Source organism: Mustelus asterias, chromosome 8 (genome assembly GCF_964213995.1).
Source record: "Mustelus asterias chromosome 8, sMusAst1.hap1.1, whole genome shotgun sequence".
Classification (NCBI taxonomy): Eukaryota; Metazoa; Chordata; class Chondrichthyes; order Carcharhiniformes; family Triakidae; genus Mustelus; species Mustelus asterias.
The window spans coordinates 75,657,554-75,678,353 of NC_135808.1; the positions used below are offsets into that span (position 1 = coordinate 75,657,554).

General features: G+C 41.2%; 1 protein-coding gene across 2 annotated transcripts in view; it reads left to right on the forward strand.

Annotated features, from left to right (window-relative positions):
- The first annotated feature begins 5,761 nt into the window (after window positions 1–5,761).
- keap1b (kelch-like ECH-associated protein 1b) overlaps window positions 5,762–20,800 on the forward strand; it is a 32,403-nt gene continuing 17,364 nt past the window's right edge. Inside the window, exons 1-2 of one of the 2 annotated variants that reach the window (XM_078218249.1) lie at window positions 5,762–5,870; window positions 18,357–19,041. In XM_078218249.1, coding sequence (XP_078074375.1) covers window positions 18,499–19,041 — 543 coding nt within the window. In that variant the 5' untranslated portion in view covers window positions 5,762–5,870; window positions 18,357–18,498. Of the gene's footprint in view, window positions 5,905–18,356; window positions 19,042–20,800 lie in introns of both variants that reach the window. The other variant, XM_078218248.1, reaches the window with a different exon arrangement.

The following is a 20,800-nucleotide window of genomic DNA, read 5'->3' on the forward strand; positions in this document are numbered from 1 at the left end:
AGTGCAGAGGAGGTTTACCAGGATGTTGCCTGGTATGAAAGGGCTTAGTTTTGAGGAGAGATTGGGTAAACTGGGGTTGTTCTCACTGGAAAGACGGAGGATGAGGGGTGACCTAATAGAGGTGTATAAAATTATGAAAGGCATAGATAGGGTGAACGGTGGGAAGCTTTTTCCCAGGTCGGTGGTGACGTTCACGAGGGGTTATAGGTTCAAGGTGAGGGGGGGCAGGTTTAACACGGATATCAGAAGGGCGAATTTTACACAGAGGGTGGTGGGGGCCTGGAATGCGCTGCCGGGCAAGGTGGTGGAGGCGGACACACTGGGAATGTTTAAGACTTATCTAGATAGCCACATGAACGGAGTGGAAATGGAGGGATACAAAAGAATGGTCTAGTTTGGACCAGGGAACGGCGTGGGCTTGGAGGGCCGAAGGGCCTGTTCCTGTGCTGTATTGTTCTTTGTTCTTTATAAAAGACAAGCAGACATGAGTACAGTACAAAAAGGCAACACAAACTTTATTCTCTGTTTAAAATAACAAAAACCACAGGCCTGGGGAGAGACAGCTGCTAGTCAACTGCTCTCCTGGCCATTGTGCGCTTTACAATTTATAGGGTTTTGAACTTCGCGCCAAACATATGGTAATAGGCTCATCATTTACTCCCAGTTACATGATCAGTGCCTGCTAATAACACAAAGCAGTGGCACAATAGCAAGAAGTTAAAAAGCCATTATAGATAGGTGGAATTGATCTGTGGCTGATGATGATGTGAACCCATTTCCCTGGGCTGATCTCTTTCTGGAGGGTTCTCTTTGTGTTTTGAGCTTCTTGCATAATATAATCAGTTGAGCTATTGTCTATGTTTTCCCTGCTCGGAGTCTAAAGTGATTAGGCTGTCTCAAGTGATTAAGGGGTGCCCATGAGTCATCGCATTGCTGTGAGCTGCTGACAATATTTTAAAATAAATTTGATATACACGCGTAAAAATGTCCATGATATTAAGCATAAAGGTCGCCCCCTTCAACCTGGATCCCAGGTTCAATTCCAGCCTCTGGTCACTGTCTGTGTGGAGTTTGCACGTTCTCCCCGTGTCTGTGTGGGTTTCCTCCGGGTGCTCCAGTTTCCTCCCACAGTCCAAAAATGTGCGGGTTAAGTTGATTGGCCATGCTAAATTGAGCCTAGTGTCAGGGGAATTAGCAGGTTAAATGTGTGGGGTTACGGGAATAGGGCCTGGGTGGGATTGTGGTCAGTACAGACTCGATGGGCCGAATGGCCTCTTTCTGTACTGTAGGGATTCTATGATGCCTATTCTAAACAGTGAAACAAGTTCTCTATAGGAGAGAAAGAACTTCAAATGTTGACTAAAAAGTGGAGTTGAACTCTTAACTATTACATGCTGCAAAGACAAATGTGATAGCACGAGGGAGAATATTCCTTGTATAGTATATAGTAAGTTATAAGAATGTGTATAATGTTACAAATTGCTATATTTTGGTTAGTGTTTTTGAAAACTGATCACTAAGGTGATGACTTTTGTCTTAGGAGGGAGTTGTTACAAAAATGAGGTCAATAGGATTGTTAAGTTTTGGGATCCTGGGCAATATTTTTTCAGCTGCACTCGCCTCATGACCAGAAAATACTGCCCAAGGTCACTGAACCTTTGCACCCCCCCCCCCCCCCCCGCCCGCTACAATTTCGGGAAAATTCCACCTCATGTCTTAATCTAAGGTAAAATGAAGGGGGTCTTATGACCTGTTCTGAGGTCTGTCTGACAACAGGCTTGGATGATGTGTCTGTTAAAGATTAAAGGGAGGCCTGGTTTCTTTTATAAAAATCAACATTTGCATTCATAACCCCATATCAAAGATAGTTAATTCTTTCATAATGCCTTTGACCTGTCAATCAAAATGTGAACAGACAATGCACCACCCCCTGACCACTGTGAAAATGATAGGCTGTGGAAAGCAGCTAAATATTATAACGATAGCACTTGGGGTAATTTAACAAACAGCTATTGAAACTATTAGAAAAAAATTACTTCAACTAGCACAGGCAGGCAGTCTTTGCAAAATTACAGTGCTATGCATTTAAATAACTTGACAGCCTGACAGAACTTACCCACCCTTCTAGAGCATTTGCAACTTCAAGATATCCCACAATTCAGGATAAGGCTGTTGCTCCAGTGAAAATGAACTCATCATTGATGTGGGAGTCGCATCCTATCTTTACTCCCCTCCGTCCCTTGGCAATAGTGGGATCTATCGGAAATGGGGCGGCACGGTAGCACAGTGGTTAGCACTGCTGCTTCACAGCTCCAGGGTCCTGGGTTCGATTTCCGGCTCGGGTCACTGTCTGTGTGGAGTTTGCACATTCTCCTTGTGTCTGCGTGGGTTTCCTCCAGGTGCTCCGGTTTCCTCCCACAGTCCAAAGATGTGCGGGTTAGGTTGATTGGCCAGGTTAAAAATTGCCCCTTAGAGTCCTGGGATGCATAGGTTAGAGGGATTAGCGGGTAAATATGCGGGGGTAGGGCCTGGGTGGGATTGTGGTCGGTGCAGACTCGATGGGCCGAATGGCCTCCTTCTGCACTGTAGGGTTTCTATGATTTCTATGACTTCTAGATCTAGTCCTGTCCGTCACTTTCAAAGGTCCTCCGTCTCCACGGTTGTGAAAATCTGGTCTGATAACACTGTCCCTGACTTCAGCTGAAACTCATTAATGTTTTACTTATTGCAGTTTTACCAATATTCACCATTTCTGATTTCCCTCTCCTACTTCCTCCACTCTCTCTTCTGAAGAGACATTGGAATAGATCATGAACATATTTGTCTCCAGAATTGAAAACATCAGCTTGGCCAGATCCTCCCCTGACCCCAATCTTCCTAACTGAGACACCATATCCCAATGTCCTTCCAGCTCTCATCGAACTAATTTTTCCCAAGGAAATCACTGTCACTCATCCATTACATATACATTCATTACCTCAACATTCACAACTGAAATGTTTTCTGCCCAGTCTTCTTACTCTAACACCATACCAAATCTTTGGAAGGATATATTGATCTTAGAGCGATTCCAGATTTAATGGTCTGATAACTGGACTCCAAGAGTTAAGCTACAAGAAGAGGTTAAACAGTCCAGGGTCATATTCCCTGAATTTAGAAGGTTAGGGCCTCATTTTATCCAGGTTTTCAAGATATTATGGGAAGGGATAAGAAGAAACTATTTGGAGCTTGTGTATTGTTGAAAAAAGAAACATACTGTCAAGCTTTTTGTCCTGCACTTGTCAGGGCATATTCACATAAATACTTTATATTCATGAATGGGCCTAAGACTGCCACTTTCAGTCCTGAAATATGCCCAATCCACCGCAGATTACCCTGGAAGAGTAAGGTGTCTCAAAAATATCAGCAACAGATGAAGCTACATTTTTCACACTGCAGAAGAAACACAAATGGTATTCTCCACTGCCAGGTGCTGCTGTCAGGCCAAAAAGAAGTTCTGCTTACCACACAAATGAGTCATGTGGTAAATGAATTTCCGTGCCAGTGTAATGTCAGGTATGGAGGGCTTTTGCCCCACTTACTGGTGGATCATATCAAACAGCATGTCCCTTTGTTTCACAACAGACGAAGTTCTCACCGTATTCAACCAGTTCATACTTGCAAAACTCAGCACATAGCATGCTACATTAGCGGTGATTCTGTGATTGGGCAACACCTACTAAACAATCCCGATTGTGCTAAGAATTACACTAACAACCAATTTAAGATCATCAGTTGGGCTTGCAGTGTGTCTCTTCTGCATGCTAGAAGCTACATATATTCACACACACAGCCCTGGCCTTTGCAAACATGTTCAGAAAGAACGTGTACATGTTGTGCCTTTTCCAATGAAACAAAAGCTTGGGGCACAGCCATTTCCTGATTCATTTGCCTTGATACATTTACCACAATCAAGTGTCAATTTGCCTAGTTTGAATTTAAATAAGAGCTTGGCTGTTAAGTGTTCCTCGGTGGACTCTCCATGGCAATCCGAGATCACTTGCCAACCAATCAGCATCTTTTTCTCGTGCAATATAAATTGTTGTTCCCTTTGAGATTTGGTATTCTTGTGAATATGTACTGATCAGTACAAGATGAAAAGCTTTGACAGCATGTTTCTTTTTTCAGCAATACTCAAAAAACTACTTCTGCTAGTTGAGGACTCGAAGGCTGGAAGGAAAAATCAAAACATTAGAGGCAGATCTTTCAGAAATGAAATTGGGCAACGTTTCATTCTGCAAAAGGGTGGGAGAAGTCTGGAACGAACTTCTGTAAACAGCAATTGATGTTAGATTAAATGTTAAGTACAAAATTGTCAGATTTTTGTTAGCCTAAGGCATTTGGGCGAAGGAGGCCATATGGAGTTAGACCAAGGTGATAAATGGCCTATTGGTTTTCATGTTCCACTCCCTTAACAAATTTGTGGCCTAAGTTCTCTTGTGCGCCAATTCCTGACATCCATTGCCTTCATCCTACCAACTCCAACAAATCATATTCAAGTTCCTTCATGGCCTCATCACATCTTATTTGGGTAACCTTTGCGAGCCATATATTCCATTCTAGCTGATTGCATATATTCCTCCAACTTTCGATTGCTTGCTTCATTTTCATGCCAAGCTTTTGATCCTCAGTCCTTTATCTCCTAGAAGTCTTATCCAAAATCATTTGTCTTGCTTCCTTACTTACGTTCTCTAAAGCTTTTCTCTCACTAAACTTTCAGCTTCCCTTTATCTCGCTCCCTGTTTGACATTCTTCTCTAGTCAAGCCTCTACAAGAGGAGCAGCATCTATTTTTTTAGGTTAGTAATAAGACTAGCGCTCGTTTGAGGGGGAGTTGGTTGGCTGCCTACCAGTACTCGCATCTCCTTCTGTCTAACTTTTGAACAGTAATTCCTGAAACAACAACTTGCAATCATCTAAAGGATTTAATATGGTCAAATGCCCCAAGGCGCTTCACAGCAATCGATATTATCAAATAACATTTGATAAATTGCATAAATCTGATTTTAAGAATATAAATCCATACACCTTTTATTTCTGCTCTAATATGAAGGCAATGGGTATGCAAGTGGCTCGGAATTACACTTCATTTTCAGAATCTACAAATAAATTGTCAGACTAACAACAGCCCCGCCCTAGTTCATTTAATTGGATACAGCAACGGAAGCCGAAATGAAACTGAAGCAATATTTATTAAGTCTGAGCAGTTAAGGAACTTTGTACTATCATGTTATTGTGTGTGTACGTGAAAGGTGTGGTAAATAAATATTTTAAAATTCAGTTGGTAAAAATCCAGACAAACTAGTTTGTCAACTGTGCTGAATGCTGTCTGTCACTAAATGCCTGTCACAGAACTCCTGTACTTTGCAACTCATTGCCTGACTCAGCCGACCTAAACAGCAACTTGCTGACGTGTCACCCCCTGTTCAAGTTGCAATAACCTGGGTTAAGCGCACGGCAGTTAATGAAGTAAAGGTCTCTCAACAACTCCACCAGGCGCCGGATCCCAAAGGAGCTTTTACTCTGACAAAACAATCTTGCAATTGATGCCGAGTCATCATGAGTGCGACGGATGAGTGACAGCTCTGGCTGCCAAGGCCCGCCCTCGCTCGCTTCCCACTGGTCAATCTACCATAACTGGCGGGCAGCCCGGGGCCGGCTTGTCCTTTCCGATTGGCCACAGGGCGCTGTCACTCAGCATCAATGTCCAGCACCCCCGCCCCTGAATGGCTGCCGCGGCTGTCACTCAATACGCGGCTCCAGGCTGGCTTGAGGTGGGACCGGGGAATCTGTCATCGAGTCTCATCAGCCTGGGAGGGAGGCCATGGCCTGGTGAGGAGCGAGCTGGGGAGCCGAGGGAGAGCGGGTAAGGGGGGTGGGGAGCTTGACTTGCATCCTGTGTGATTGGGGCAGTGAATGAGGACTGGAGGGTGGGAATCGCAGCAAAGTCCGCTGCGGCCTCTCGGAGCAGCGGGTGCCACATTGTAGCGGCGGCGGGAAGGTTGTTACCCAGGGTTAGAATGTTGGCGAGACAATGTTGCCATCACTCGGTGTCTCTGCACTCGCTGCTGCGTTACAATGTTGCAGCTTCTTGCTGGGCTCAGCGATGGCCGCCGGGAGTAAGGGGGGAGATGGATGAGTCCAGGCCACAAGCCGCATCTCCCCCCCCCCCGGCCTCCTGCATTGTCAGCCCCGGCCTTTGCTTCGGGTAAAGCCGCAGTTATGCTACACGGGGTTTGCTGCTGTTGCTCCTCCTCTTCCTCCCCATCAAGTGTCTGGGACTTACTTTCGCCTCTGGCCCCAGGGCCCCGCTCCGAGACGGCATGAAAGTATCTCCAGCAGGGCCCACACCGGGAGTACCGACACCTAGTTAGAGGAAACAGCTTGTAATTGAAACATGAGTCTGATTGTATTGAAGATGAGTCGTGTGTATGTGTGTGTGTGTATATATATATATATATGTAGCATAAGAGAGATGTGTGGAGGCCTCTTTCACCTGTGACTAAAATAACTTTGTCTCCTTTCGTTTAATTTGTGGTCATTTACTATTTTGACTCCCTTTTCGAGTCGCTTGGAATTCGCCCAATTTCTCTGAAGTTCGGAGTTTGACAGCCTTGCATGAATTCCACTATTTGCTACGGTGTTGTTGCTTTTGATGTTTGAAGACACTCAAACTAGACAGAATGTCTTTGGGCTGCTAAATTAAATCTAACCTATTAATTTCTGTCGGGTTTGCTCGCAGCAGAAAACCTACGTTTTCCCACCGAAAATTAAACGGAATCGAATCATATCATCTACAGGTCACTGCTTAAGACATTCCCGAAATACCTTGCAATAAAACTTTGATTTAACTGTCGTCATAAACCATTGGACCGAGTTATATACAGATAACCATGTGTGGTAGAATCTGCTGCTAGAATGAGCACAGTTTCAAATAAGAACACGATGGGTTGAAATATTCAGTTATAGCGACCTAGATTTTGACTGACCTGGCTGGGCATCGCCTGATATTTGTACTTGTACAGATGTTCTGAGATTGCTATCTGGCCTGGTCAATCTCCTCTCTGACTTGTCACTCTAGATATGTGCTCTTCAGAACAACACTGCAAGAGATGATCGATTTATTTATGATCAGCTATTATATCCATTTATCAGAACGAATAGGTTCTTGAAACTTTAAGTTAATTTACAGATTCATTCATTATATAGTACATGAAATAATATTTATGCATGCACTTATAACGGATGGTTGTGGAGATTTGACACAACTAAGAATTGTACTTTTTACCTTTAACAAATAAAATATCCCAAGGCATTTCTCCAGAGTAATTGTAAAACAAAATGTGCTACACGAGATGTTAGAGCAGTTGACCAAAATATTGACCAGAGCGATAGATTTTTGAGGAGTGTCTTGAAGGAGGAAAGTGAGTTGGATAAGTTTTTAGTGAATTAATTCAAGAGCTTAGCACCTAGACAGCTGAAGCCATGCTGTTATGTTTGCTGAACTTTACAAAATGATTATTTTTAAAAATGTACCTTTATTTTCACAGTAACTTCATTGCAGTGTTACTGTAAGCCTACTTGTGACACAAACTTAAATACACATCTCAGCTTGGAGACATGCCCATGTGATCTGGTTGTCATGGCGCAAGAACCCAAAACAAAGATCTATTAGAGGGGAGGGGGGAAACCTTTGAATACACTTTACAGTCTCTGGGTTGGATTAGAATAGCCAAATCTGGTGGCAGTGTATGCATAGGTAAGGGTTTCAGTAACAGAAGAGCAGAGGTGGAAATAGAGGTTCTTAGCAACTATTTGGTTGAAAGCTCATCTAGGGTTCAAATATGGCACTGTGGTTGTGAACAGTCTGGTTAGGTTAGCAGGGAGAGGAATAGAGTTGGTGGCCAGGAAGTGACTTTTGTGGCAGAAGCCATAGGTAATGACTTCAGTCATCCCAGCATTTAATTGGAAGGAATTTTTGCTCATTAATACTGGATGTCAGATGAACAGATTGACAATTTAGAGATAATGAAGGGATTGAGAGAGTTGGTGGTGAGGTAGAGCTGGGCACCATCAGCATATTTGTGGAAACTGGTATGTTTTTTGATTTTTGTCACAGGAACAGCATGTAGATGTGAGATAGGAAGGGGATAAGAATAGCTCCTTGTGGGGGTGGGAAACCAGAGGTATCAGTGCAAGGTTGGGAAGAGAAGTCATTGATGGAAATTTTCTGGATACGATGAGATAAATAAGAATGGAACCAAGTGAGCCATCTACCTGGGGAAATGGTATGGTTAGCTGCGTCAAATGCTTGCATGGGTAAGGGTTTCAGTAACCCTGAAGTTAAGGATTCCCAATAGGGTTAGTTTTCCTGGCACAGTCATGTAATTTGGGATTTTTTTTAGTACTGTAGCAAGAGCAGTAACTAATTGGAGACATTCAAACATGGAGCTGCAGGAAAGATGGGCACGAGTTTGGGAGGTGGCAACACATTCAAGGACTCAGGAGAAGATAAGGCAGTAGTTTGCAAGGATGGCGAGGTCAATGGTTTTTATTGAAGGGTGATGTTGACTGATTTGAGGGATAGAGGAACAAAAGCTGAGGAGGGAGAACTGTTTGCATCTCTAAGTTACAACATACACCGATTGGTAAACCTACATCATTTCTATTGATTGGCGTGGGCAAAGATTACTATTTTTCAAACATTTCAAAGATTTTGCTTTCCACTTGTTATCTCCCTTTTCCAAGGTCACCCAACTGTTCTAATTAAGCTAGTGCCAACCAGTAATCATGTAGGTGTTATCTTACTTGGGAGGCTTATTTTAGCCTTTCAGTAGAGAAGGTAAATATGTGAAATTGTGGAGTACAACTTTAGCTGTTCATTACATGCCAATTAACCCTTTTCTACCCATGTCTCCTAACAACAGACTGAGTCATCAGAGGACTTTAAATGAGATGTTGAGTGCTTGTTCAGGGGATGTTGAACATTTTGCATCTGTTATTTAAAGCATAAGGGGGTTCTGTGTCTTGGTTAAATTATATCTCTTGTAACAGCATCAAGATAGATTAACTGGTCACTTACCTCATTTGTTTTTGTGGGATTTCACTGCACAAATTAACTGCCATATTTACACTTCAAAAGTAATGAATTTTCTGCAAAGCATTTAAGGATGTCCTGGGGATGTGAAAGACAAATGTAAGTTTGTTCTTTTCCTGCTCTTCCCCTGCACCCTCCCATACCTTCCAGATTTAAGCAGTTTCTCCTGTTTATGGACCAACCAGTATTCAGTATCCAAAGAGAAGGTGAAGAGCAATTCTGCCTTCAGTAGAAACAATCCACCTGCTGATCAAGAACCCACATCTCATGTACAGCTTGGAGTCTAAGAGAAAAGAGAGCAGTATATGTAATGAGAACTGTTTTGTGAATAGAGAGAAAATGTGTGCAGTGACAGCTGCTAGTGAAAAGAACAACACGTGTGATGGGAGCTGTTAGTGAATAGTGTCAAGTGTGGAGAGAACTATTAGTGAATAATGAAAGCTGAGATTTTGTGTTTTTCCTTAAGTAACGACAATGACTCATTACTGAGGAGTGAAGATTTTATTTTTTTTCTATTTGCTGGAGTTCATTCAATGGCACAGAAATGGGGGTAATTTTAATTTAAAATTTTATTTGGTAACTTCAGGAAAAAGGGTACAAGGATTAATCACAGGCCATGAATTGAATCCCTGATTACGATTAGGGGAATTAATAGGATTGAAAGATTCCAACTACATTATTAAAAATATTGTCTCGATGTTTGTATTGATGTAATTGTTAGGTCTCTCAACTAATCAACTTGTGCAATCACCTCAGAACTTCCAGTTTGGACATCTCACTGCTGCCTCACAGCGCCAGGGACTGGGTTCGATTCCTGGCTTGGGTCACTGTCTGTGTGGAGTTTGTACGTTCTCCCCATGTCTGCGTGAGTTTCCTCCGGGTGCTCCGGTTTCCTTCCCACAGACTGAAAGACGTGCTGGTTAGGTGCATTGACCCAAACAGGCGCCGTAGTGTGGCGGCTAGGGGAATTTCGCAGTAACTTCATTGCAGTTACTTGTGACTAATAAATAAACTTTACATTACTTTACTTCCACCAAGTGCCCTGCAACCCAGCAAAGCAATAGGAAATGGCAACTGAACTGATCTGAATCTTGAGAGTATCTGAAGTGCAATAAGACTTGGTTGGACTGGAAACTGAATGAATGAACTTGAAATCTCCCACCTGATATCATGGGATATTAGCGTTAAAAACAAATGTGAAACAATCATTCCCCATTATGAACTACCAAAAAACTTTTTAAGCAGGATTTTTAAAACTGACAACAGGCTGGTGGAAGGTTATAGAATGTCATGTTTTATTCCTCATTCTAATCATTGGAGCCGTGTCACAACCTTTAGGCTGAGAACTGCTGCCACTGTGAAATTCAGTGACAAAGGAATGTTGCTGAAATGTTTCTCAAATATCCAAAAATTGTGTTTTGGTATAAGAACATTTCAAAGAGTTAACTCCTTTTCAGGAGTAATTTCAAACTGATTTGGGTATGTACGCCTCTAGTGTTTGGGTCCCATCTGAGCTTGATACAGTGACAGTGCTGAACCACCCTTGGGAAGTGAGTTCAGGCACTTATAAACTGCTCCCCTAACACCCCACCACAATTTGCCATCAACATGTTGACATTGAATAAGGTCACATGAAGAATGGTCACTTTGGCAAATAATCATTGGTTGACTTCCTTTGTAGTTATTGATCTTGGTGCTGTTTTTAAATCCAAACCAATCCTGATTATTCTGAGGTCAAATAATGCAATGATGCATGTTAGAAGCTGCCTTCCAACTGCCCAACAGGCTACTTGATAAATACATCCTCCTGTATAATGCTGGTCCAATTTCTCCTCTTGAATCTGTCAAAATGACCCAAAGGTTGGCCTATAGGTGAAGGGCACAGAAGGTCAGCAAGTTGTTCCAGCCCATTTCTGAAGACTCCCACTTGAAAATGCACGTATGGAGACATGAAGCGAGTGACCCGTGGCATCATCATGATTGAATGGTCTGATAACATTCATTAGCTTGGCTCACACACATCCACCCAGGAATAATTTGGAGTAACCTTGGCAAAGAATTTGGTGGGGATGACTTCCCTCCTGCTTAATTGGTGCAAATAAGAGTAAACAGGTGGTAGGAAGAGTGTTTCTGGAAAAAATCTGTTGCATTGGAATCCTTTCAAGTTAAAGCTGTATTGTTATCGATACACAAAAAGGTCAGGTATGCTCTTAATTTATTTGCAATAAATTTAGTAATCCATAGCTGATTCAAACAATTAACTATTGCTGTAGTTCACTGAAATCACCATGGAATTGCTCAAAGTCAGTGATGTAGATAATCAGCTTTGTAATTGTTCCTCTTCTGCACCCATTAAATGGAGAACAAGTTACTTATCTAACATTTCACTGGTACGTTAAGAATAATAGTGAAACATTATTTTTATTTTTTTCATATATATTTGTAGTTGTGTACTGAGCTGAACCAAAGTGAAAAACGTGTACTTGATTATTAAATGTTTCCTCTCTCCTTGTCTCACTTTCTTAACTGACAACCTTATGCTGGTCATTTCTGCAACATATATGTACATGTTCATTTTTTATATAAATATGCGCCAGTTTTTTTTTTCAAACCACTTATGGTAGTTCTATTAAGAAAATGTAGCTCAAGGTTGACCTGGAAAACATACTAAAGAGTGATTTGCAGAACTTTTATGATAAAAGTTCTGTGTTGTCATTGGGACTTAAAAATATACATAGAAGTGTCTAATTTTTCCAAACACTGAGGCCATGGAAGCTGTAGGTGTTGATCTATTCACCTTAATTAAGTTACTTGAGGTAGATAGAGTAGATATGGGGCAGTGTAGTTGATGTTGTGTATATGTGGACTTTGAAAGTGTTTGGTAAATATCACAGAATAGACTTGTTAGCAGATTTGAAGCCCCTGGAGTGAAAGGGACAATATTGGCACATATACAAAATTGGCTAAGGGGTAGAAAACAGTTGAGAGGCTAGCTGTTTTTCAGACTGGAGGAAGGCAAATGAGTTGGTACTAGGCGCAGTAAAATGATTACTGCTGTTTTTTTTGACATGTGCTTTGACTTTGGGACATTAAGGCCCAACTTCAATATTTGCAGATGAGACTAAACTTGGAAATGTAGTAAAGAATGAAGACTATGGTAATAGATTTCAAGAGGACATAAGCAGGCTTGTGGCATGGGTGGATGTGTGGGAGCTGAAATTCAAAGCAGAAAAGTGTGATACATTTTGCTCAGAAGAATGGAGACAATATATTCTAACTAGTATAATTTTAAAAGTGGTGGAAGAGAGACCCAGGGTGTTCGTGCACAAATTAGTTGCAGGCGGCAGGACAGCTTGACAAAACCTTTAATTAAACATTAGGATTTTGAGCTCATAGATATGAGTACAAATGCAAAGAAAGTATGCTACACCTGAATAAAATGTTGGTTTGCTGCAACTGGAACATTGTGTCCAATTCTGGCACCACAGTTTAGGAAAGATATGAATGATTTGGAGAGGGTTCAGAAAAGATTTATTAGTGGTTCCGGACGGGTGATGGATAGATTGGAAGCAGGATGTTGTTCATCTTGAGAGTGGAGAAAGCTGAACAGAGATTTGATTGAGGTGTCTATAATCACGAGTTTTGACAGTAAATAGAAAGTGTTTCCCATGACTGAAGGGTTGAAAACCAAAGGGTTATTTTACATGATTCAATTACAATTATTGGATAAATTTATTTTAAATGAACTGTTGTTGTGGCACATTGATCCAGTTCCAGAAATTTGGGCACCCTTGTAATTTCTGTGCTGAGTGCCGATAGTACCTATCAGTTCGTATTGAAAATCTCAGCTTCCTCATTAGCCATTATCTTTCCCCTGACAGTGCCGCATTGAAGAACACGACGTGCTTGCAATTACGTTTCTTGTATGTCTGAGGGCATGAGAAGAACTGCTGTAAACTAATACAAGTAATTAAACTGGCAATGTGTAAATATTTTGAATCTGTTCCTGGAGTTGAAGCCATGCTGGTGTGTATTTGTCATGTATGCATGCAATTCCCAGAGCAGGGGAGACTTGACATTTGTACGTGTCCAATTTACCCTTGAGACAAGGGAGCCTTGTGTGTTGCTGTCACACATGTACATGCTGCTGTTCGAACAGGAGAACTCTGATGTGCAGTCACATAGGACCATTGTTTAAGTGGGGAATAATAACTTGGTAGCAGGTGTAAACACTGATAAACAGGTTGCATTCCTCAGGCAATATAATTTCAGGACAAACATCAGTAAATGAGAGGAAAAAACATCTATCAGCAGGTGGAAAAAAATGACTTGTTTCTTTGTACGCATTAAGATGAGAGATGTTAATACTGGGAAAAGGCTCTTTGATATAGATTATTACTTCTCAGATAAGTGTAATTAGTTTTCCTGTGAATTCAATTATGCCCCCACATACCCATCCCTTCCTGGACTGATTGTATATGCTTATTTTTCAGCAGCCTAAAAATAATTATGATTCCCTGCAGCTTTATTTTTCCTCTCTCACTATCGACTTAAAGGCTATTCTGCATTTTCTCACCCAAGTCTCCCATACTCATGTCTCCTTCCCTCTCTTATCTGAACCACTTTCTCCTTTGCCAATGTGTTGCTTTTCATTTCCTACGTCAGTTATCTTTTGAGAGAATACCATATCAAACGTCATTCTGTGAACAGAATGGGGATCGGAATCCTATTATTCTGAGTTTGATGTAGGTATCAAAGATCAATTTTTTTTGCCTGAAATGAGTCATTGTATATAATAGAAATGTTCACTAATATCTAAGTTTGATTGCTATAAGTTTTCAGTATTGTAGTAGCCCTAGCATTCCAATGCCAGTGTTGTGCAAAAGCACTTGCTAAAGTGAGTACATTCAAATTTTAAAAATTGTTTTGATGGTCCCAGTGATTCATTGATAAATACAACACATGTTGTGTTACTAAGTGACATGGACAAGGTCCAACTCTTGTGTTGAAGCAGTCAGTGCTGTATTTGGCTTCAACATATTGGATTAAACAAGGGAATATATCCGATCAAGTTCCTGCTCATGTTTACTAATGAAAATTTGAGGACAGGATCAAACTTGGCCAACAATTGCCAACAATCAGCATAAACTCGGTGTTTTCCTGGTCTATGTGACTCAGTGCCATGTTGCACCATTTATTCAGAGAAAATATTTCTTCTCTCATTATCTCTCTCCTTTTACTGAAACTGCTGACTCATGCTGTGACTTCATCCTTCAGCTGTCAATAAACCTTCAACCCCTTCAGCAGATCATTGATTTCTGAACACTGAATGTTGGTAAGGTATTTAACAGTTGAGAATGCTGTACCCTAATGTGAACTTCTATATACATAATATCCACTTGTAGGAAAGACGATATAGATCATAGGCACCCCAACTCCCTCTTTTTTCCAAATTGGGAACATTGAAGGTAATTGTATTAGCCCCACCACTGGTGGTTAGCAGTCCAAACTGAGATTGTTGAGGGAGTTTAAGGGGGATTTCAATTTTCTACAAAAGTTTCAATGTGCACTTTCCTAATTTGGTTATGGAAAGGGAGCAAGCTACTGTTGCTTGCCTCTAAGTGAAATACTGTACCATTAGAGGCCTCTGCCCATGAACCAGTCCATTCTTTGCAATATTTATTCACTTATAAACTTTTAAGGAGACTGATCTTACTTAATGGAATCATTCCTTGGCAAGTAGCAGAGGTCCCCAGGAGTGACTTGATTCAAGTCTACAAAATTATGAAGGCCCCTGATAAAGTAGACAAGGAAGACATGTTTTCCCCCTGCAATCAAACTCAATCACCCAGGGGGCACTGATTTAAGGTGATTAGTAGAGGAAATACGGGCTAAATCTTGTTCACCCAGATGGTGTTGGGTGTCTGGACTTTGCTGCCCAGAATGGTGGTTGAGGCAGAAACCCTCAACTCATTTAGAAAGTACAAGGCCACAGACTGGGTGGTGGAAGTTGGGATTAGAATGGGCAGCCAGGTTTTTTTTTTCAACTGGTGCAGACACAATGGGCTGAATGGCCTCTTTCTGTGGTGTAACATTCCTATGGCTTTAAACCCAGGGTGCAACATCTTCTCTGAAAAAGATGTACAATTCACAAATTTTCTTCTGTCTTGCCCTCCAACAGCACTGTTTTTTAAAACTGAGCTAATAGATGGCAGTTGCTGTATCGAATCCTTTCCATTTTTGTGTTCTTCATTTGGACATTGTATTCTGTATGCACAAGGTCCACCATATGACAGAGAAGAACAGGCTGCAAAGGCTATGTGCAACATCCTGTCATTTTTTTAAGAGTCTCAGAGGATAATGAGTTGTGTTTTTAGGGTTATGTTTAAAACCCTGATTTAGAAAGAAAACCGTAGGTGGCAGCACGTGGTGGAGAAGGAGCTTTGATGTAATGGTGAGGCAACCATACCTATTGCAAACTACAACTGCTGGGGGACATTATGCAATATTTTATTCCATCTCCGACTGAACTAAACTCAAATGTTGACAATGGGTCAATGCAGTACCTCAGATGTGGGGTTACCTCCATTCTATTTCTTCAGTGTGCGTGTGCTTGCATGCATGTTCATTCAGAAACTGAGCTCTAGGTAATCCATGATTCTTTCTCTGCCGCAGAAGGGGAAAATTAGCCCTTCACTAAACACCTGCAAAACTAGGGTCCTCTTTCAGCCATCTGCTACAGCAAAACACCTCCCACTGTTGAATTTAAGATTAATGATTATATCCTGGAAAATGTGGACCATTTTTTAATATCTTGGGAGCTTCCTCAATGAAAGCAGACACCAATGACAAAATTCAGTATCGCCACCAAAATATCAGTTCGACTTTTAGCAGCTAAGGAAAAAAGTATTTGAGTACCAGGATCTTAAACCCGAGACTAAGTCATGGTTTACCCTGCATTCCAATATTCTACAGAGACTTGAGTGACTACTGCAGATTTCTCAAAAGCACTGGACAAGTACAACCAGCAGTGTCTTCAAAAGATCTTCCCAAATCCTGTGGCAAGAAAGTATTCCAACAGCAACATCCACTCCCAAGCTAACTTGCCCAGTGTCGAGGCACTAATCACTCAAAACCAGCCCTGCTAAACAGGAATGTCTTTTGTATGCCTGAGACCAAACTGAAATAATTGTTCTACTCCTAACATGACCAGAGACTTCCCTAAAATGTTTCTGATGTCCTCAAAGTATCGGAGAGACTAAACATATCCACTGACCCATGCACCCAGGCTTGTGACCGATGACTGAATACATTGGGAACATGCAGAAGTACAGTCAAGGTGTCAGAGCGCACAAGTCTCAAACAACTCATCTGCTACATGTGGCAAGGCTGCAGATTGTGCATTGGCTTGTTGCTTGTTGCTCATCTTGGAGCCCATCAGGAGGAAACCCACGCAGATGTGGGGAGAATTTGTCACTAGAGGCCGGAATTGAACCTTGGTCTCTGGTGCTCTGAGGCAGCACTGCTAACCACTGGGCCACTGTGCCACCCATATAGTCATATAGCATTGAGATGAGTGGTTTAATAATTTACTTTTAGTGATGTTGATTGAGGAATAAATGTTGAAAGGTCACTGCAAAAACTACTCTGCTCCTCAATAGTCTCAAGTTATTTTCTATCCACCCAAAGAAGCAGATGAGGCTTTTTAACAACTTGCCTAAAAGATGGCAAAACAGTAGAGTATTCCACTGAAATGACAGCATATGTTCTGTACTCGCGTCTTTGAAGTAGGGTTTGAACTCTCAACCATGCCTATTATATTGAATCATTTTTATTCATGTGAACCTGCTAAGAATGTAGCTTTGGAAGTAAGGATAGTTGTTAAGCATTCACCAATAGGCCTGGTAACCTAAATAAGGAAGGAGCCATGGCTCTCTGTGCCCTCTTTCATTGCCCTCTGAGCACCCTGAGCTAGAGAAGAGATTCTTTGTAGTCAATCATATTTTAAACCAGAGACTGGTTTAAAGATGTGGGCCTAGCATTGGAATCTAAATTACAGGAGGTAAATTTTCCAGCCAGAAACTGCCTATACAAAAAAGGGTCAGCTGAGAAAAAGGATAGGGGATCTGGTTTATTTAATTATTTGGAGAACGGTGCGATCGACAGAGATTCCATACAATGATTGTGTTTATTAAAAAAACAGTTTAGTGATTCACATTGAACCTCATCTCACTCATCTGCCAGATTGTAGAAGCTCTTGACGATCCAGTTTGTTTATTTATTAGTGTCACAAGTAGGCTTACATTAACACTGCAATGAAGTTAATATGAAAGTCCCCTAGTTGCCACACTCCGGCGCCTGTTCGGGTACACTGAGGGAGAATTTAGCGTAGCCAATGCGTCTCACCAGCACATCTCTCGGACTGTGGGAGGAAACCAGAGCACCCAGAGAAAACCCACGCAGACACGGGGAGAATATGCAGACGGCACACAGAACAGTGACCCAAGCTGGAAATCAAACCCAGGTCCCTGGTGTTGAGGTAGCAGTGCTAACCACTGCGCCACCGTGCCGCCCATGTGAAAGAAACAAAGGATTCTAACATCTTCAAGGTTGATATTGGGCAAGGGTGACCAGGAATATTGTACCGACCAAAGCAGCACAGATTGGAAATCAACCTTGGAACCTTCTGGAATGCCATGACCTGTTGGACTTTAACCTGGTGCTGTGAGACTTCTTACTGACCTTCTGGATTACCAATGGTCAGTTTCCTCTGTGCCATTACCCCGAGACATTAGTAAGCTGCTAATTGTGTCTTGTGTAGAACAAAACGAAAGACCAATTTGAATTCTTACAGCTTAAAGCATTGGTCAGATTTCACCTTGAATTTTTGTGATCTAATTCTAGGAAAGGTATTATTAATGAAACAAATGGGAGATAGAATACGATTTTTGGGTGAGGAAGAATTTGGGCAAATTAAATTATTGCAAAGGATTTAAACACCAAAGGGGAAAGTTAAAAATTAAATTAGAAGTAAGTAGTAGGTAGGTAACCTAGCTGTGAATTACCAGGGAAGATCATTGAGGTGAAAGTATATGATTCAAGGCTAAGAAGAGATTAAGGAGTGTGCTAGGATGGTTGGGTGAATTAATCTAGTTAAAAGAACCTAAAGCCTTCTCTTGCTCATTAAAAAAAATTAATTGTTATATTTTCTCTTCCCCAAGATGCCCAAGAAAGTGACTTATTCTCAAACGGAGTTGAGAATGGACCCAACCTGAACGGATGTGAAATGTGCCCATTTCAGTGCAGCTGATTTCTGCTTCCTTTCCTGAGAAGCAATGACCTGTGTACAGTGACTGTGGAGAAATGTCGATGACAACTGGGTGCCCGGCGGAAGTGATGCCATCACAGAATGCTAGCCGTTACTTCAGTTACACACTGGAAAACCACACAGTGGAAGCTTTTAAGATAATGAATGAGATCCGCTTAAACAAGCAACTCTGTGACGTGACACTCCGGGTGAGGCACAATGCCCTGGAGGAGGAGTTTGTTGCACACAAAATTGTGCTTGCATCCTGCAGCCCTGTTTTCAAGGCCATGTTTACCAATGGTTTGAAAGAATGTGGAATGGAGGTTATACCTATTGTGGGTGTTCACCCTAAAGTAATGCAACGTTTGATCGAGTTTGCATATACTGCTAGTATTACAGTGGGAGAAAAGTGTGTGCTGCATGTCATGAATGGAGCAGTGATGTACCAGATAGATAGTGTCGTTAAAGCATGCTGCAAATTTCTAGTGGAGCAATTGGATCCCAGTAATGCTATTGGTATCGCCTCATTTGCTGAGGAAATTGGCTGCCAAGAGTTGAGTGAAAAGTCCAGAGAGTATATATACCTGCACTTCAGTGAGGTAGGTACAAATAATGGCTTCTTCTCAATTTGGATGGGTTATTGAAACTTCTGTGTTGCTGTTTAGAACATGGGAACAGGAATAGTCTATTAAATTTCTTGAGTCTGTTCTGCCATTCAAATAGATCATGGTTGACTTGTATCTTTACTTTATTTACTCAGCATTTTCCATTTCCCTTGTGACCCTTTCCTTAACCTATCACACTCGGTCTTAAATTTCAATTGACTCAGCATTCACAGCCTTTTGAGAGATACAGTTCCAGGTTTCTATGATCTTTTATTGTGCCAATGTGATAGTCATTGTGGGTGTTTCAGACTCCAATTACCTGTGTTTTAAACAAGTCTAACTTCTGACAATATTGACTAGTATTCTTCCCTGTGGTTTGGCTCTTGGATTATTGGTATATGGGCCAGCAGTAGTCACCAGAGACATGACATTGGTCTAGGGAATGGTAAATAAATTAGTCTGAGGTTTGGGTCAGACACCGAGTCGGAGAGTGGATTGGGACCCCATTCTTCACCAGAGCATTGGAAGAGAGACTTGGGTCAGGGGGAAGCTAAGTGGGTTGGAACTTGATCGTGTCAGAGAAAGAGAATTTTTTAAAAAGAAAAACTGCTTAATTTGAACAAAAGCAGGCACTTTAAAACATGTGTTTTGCATTCTTCTGACAACTGAATCATAATGTCAAGTGACCATTGACCACTCAGCAACTTTGGTGGTTTAGTACAGTATATTACAAACATACAGGCAAGACAAATATATCTTGGGTGTACATGTATCATAAATATCTGGCATAGAAAATTAAATGTCCATCACATGAGAAATCATTCCCCACACGTTTCTGATTGGCTTACTTAATCACACTCAAGTTAGCCATGCTGATTTCCGAAAATTTGCACCACTAGGAATTGCTATAAATCAGAATCTGTAACACATGGAAAACAAACCAATCACTTAGATGTTTTCTTCAGATTCCTGAATGGTCTTGTTTTTTTTCAGCCAGCTAATTATATACTTCTTAAAAGTTATTTTATAACAACCCATATTTCATTCACAAATATTTTAAATGCCCATTTTTTAAAAATCCCTATGTTCTGCTTGAGAATTATTTTGTCCTTCTGGGTGAAGCTTACTCCTTTTTAAAGTTTTTAAAAAAAAATATTTTCCCCTCCGTATATGTATCCCCCTCTATTCACGGGTATCATTGTTGTATCTTCTTCACTGCATTCCCACTTCTGCTGTAAACGTTGAGATAAGGCTGTGCTCCCCACCCACTGAATACTGGCTGCTGATGATTCTGGGCTTCAAACATCTTTTTAGAAAATCTAACTCTGTCGTAAAGACTAAAAGAAATGGGACAAAATAGACCTAGTTACCAAACAAAATGTTTGAAATTTTCACTAATGCTAAGGAGCTATTAAAATTAGTGTTACCAATAAATCTTAATGTGAGAGAGGAGAGAAGATCAACAAAAGGGAGAGATAAGAACTAAGATTAGAAGGCACTGATTTTCGTGGGAATTTCTAAACTTATTCCATGCGAGGAGTTTCATGATAAAATCTATCTACATATTCAGAATTCACCAAGATGAAATGTTCTTTGGATAAAAGTATTGTTCCTAATACTTTCCCATGTTGCCCTGACGAGTCAGGTACAGCATTTTTGGTAGTAACGAAAACTCCCCCTCTATAATTAGAGGGGGGGGAGGGAGGGGGGGGGGGGTGTTTACAACAATCTACATCGTCCCAAAGTTGGTATT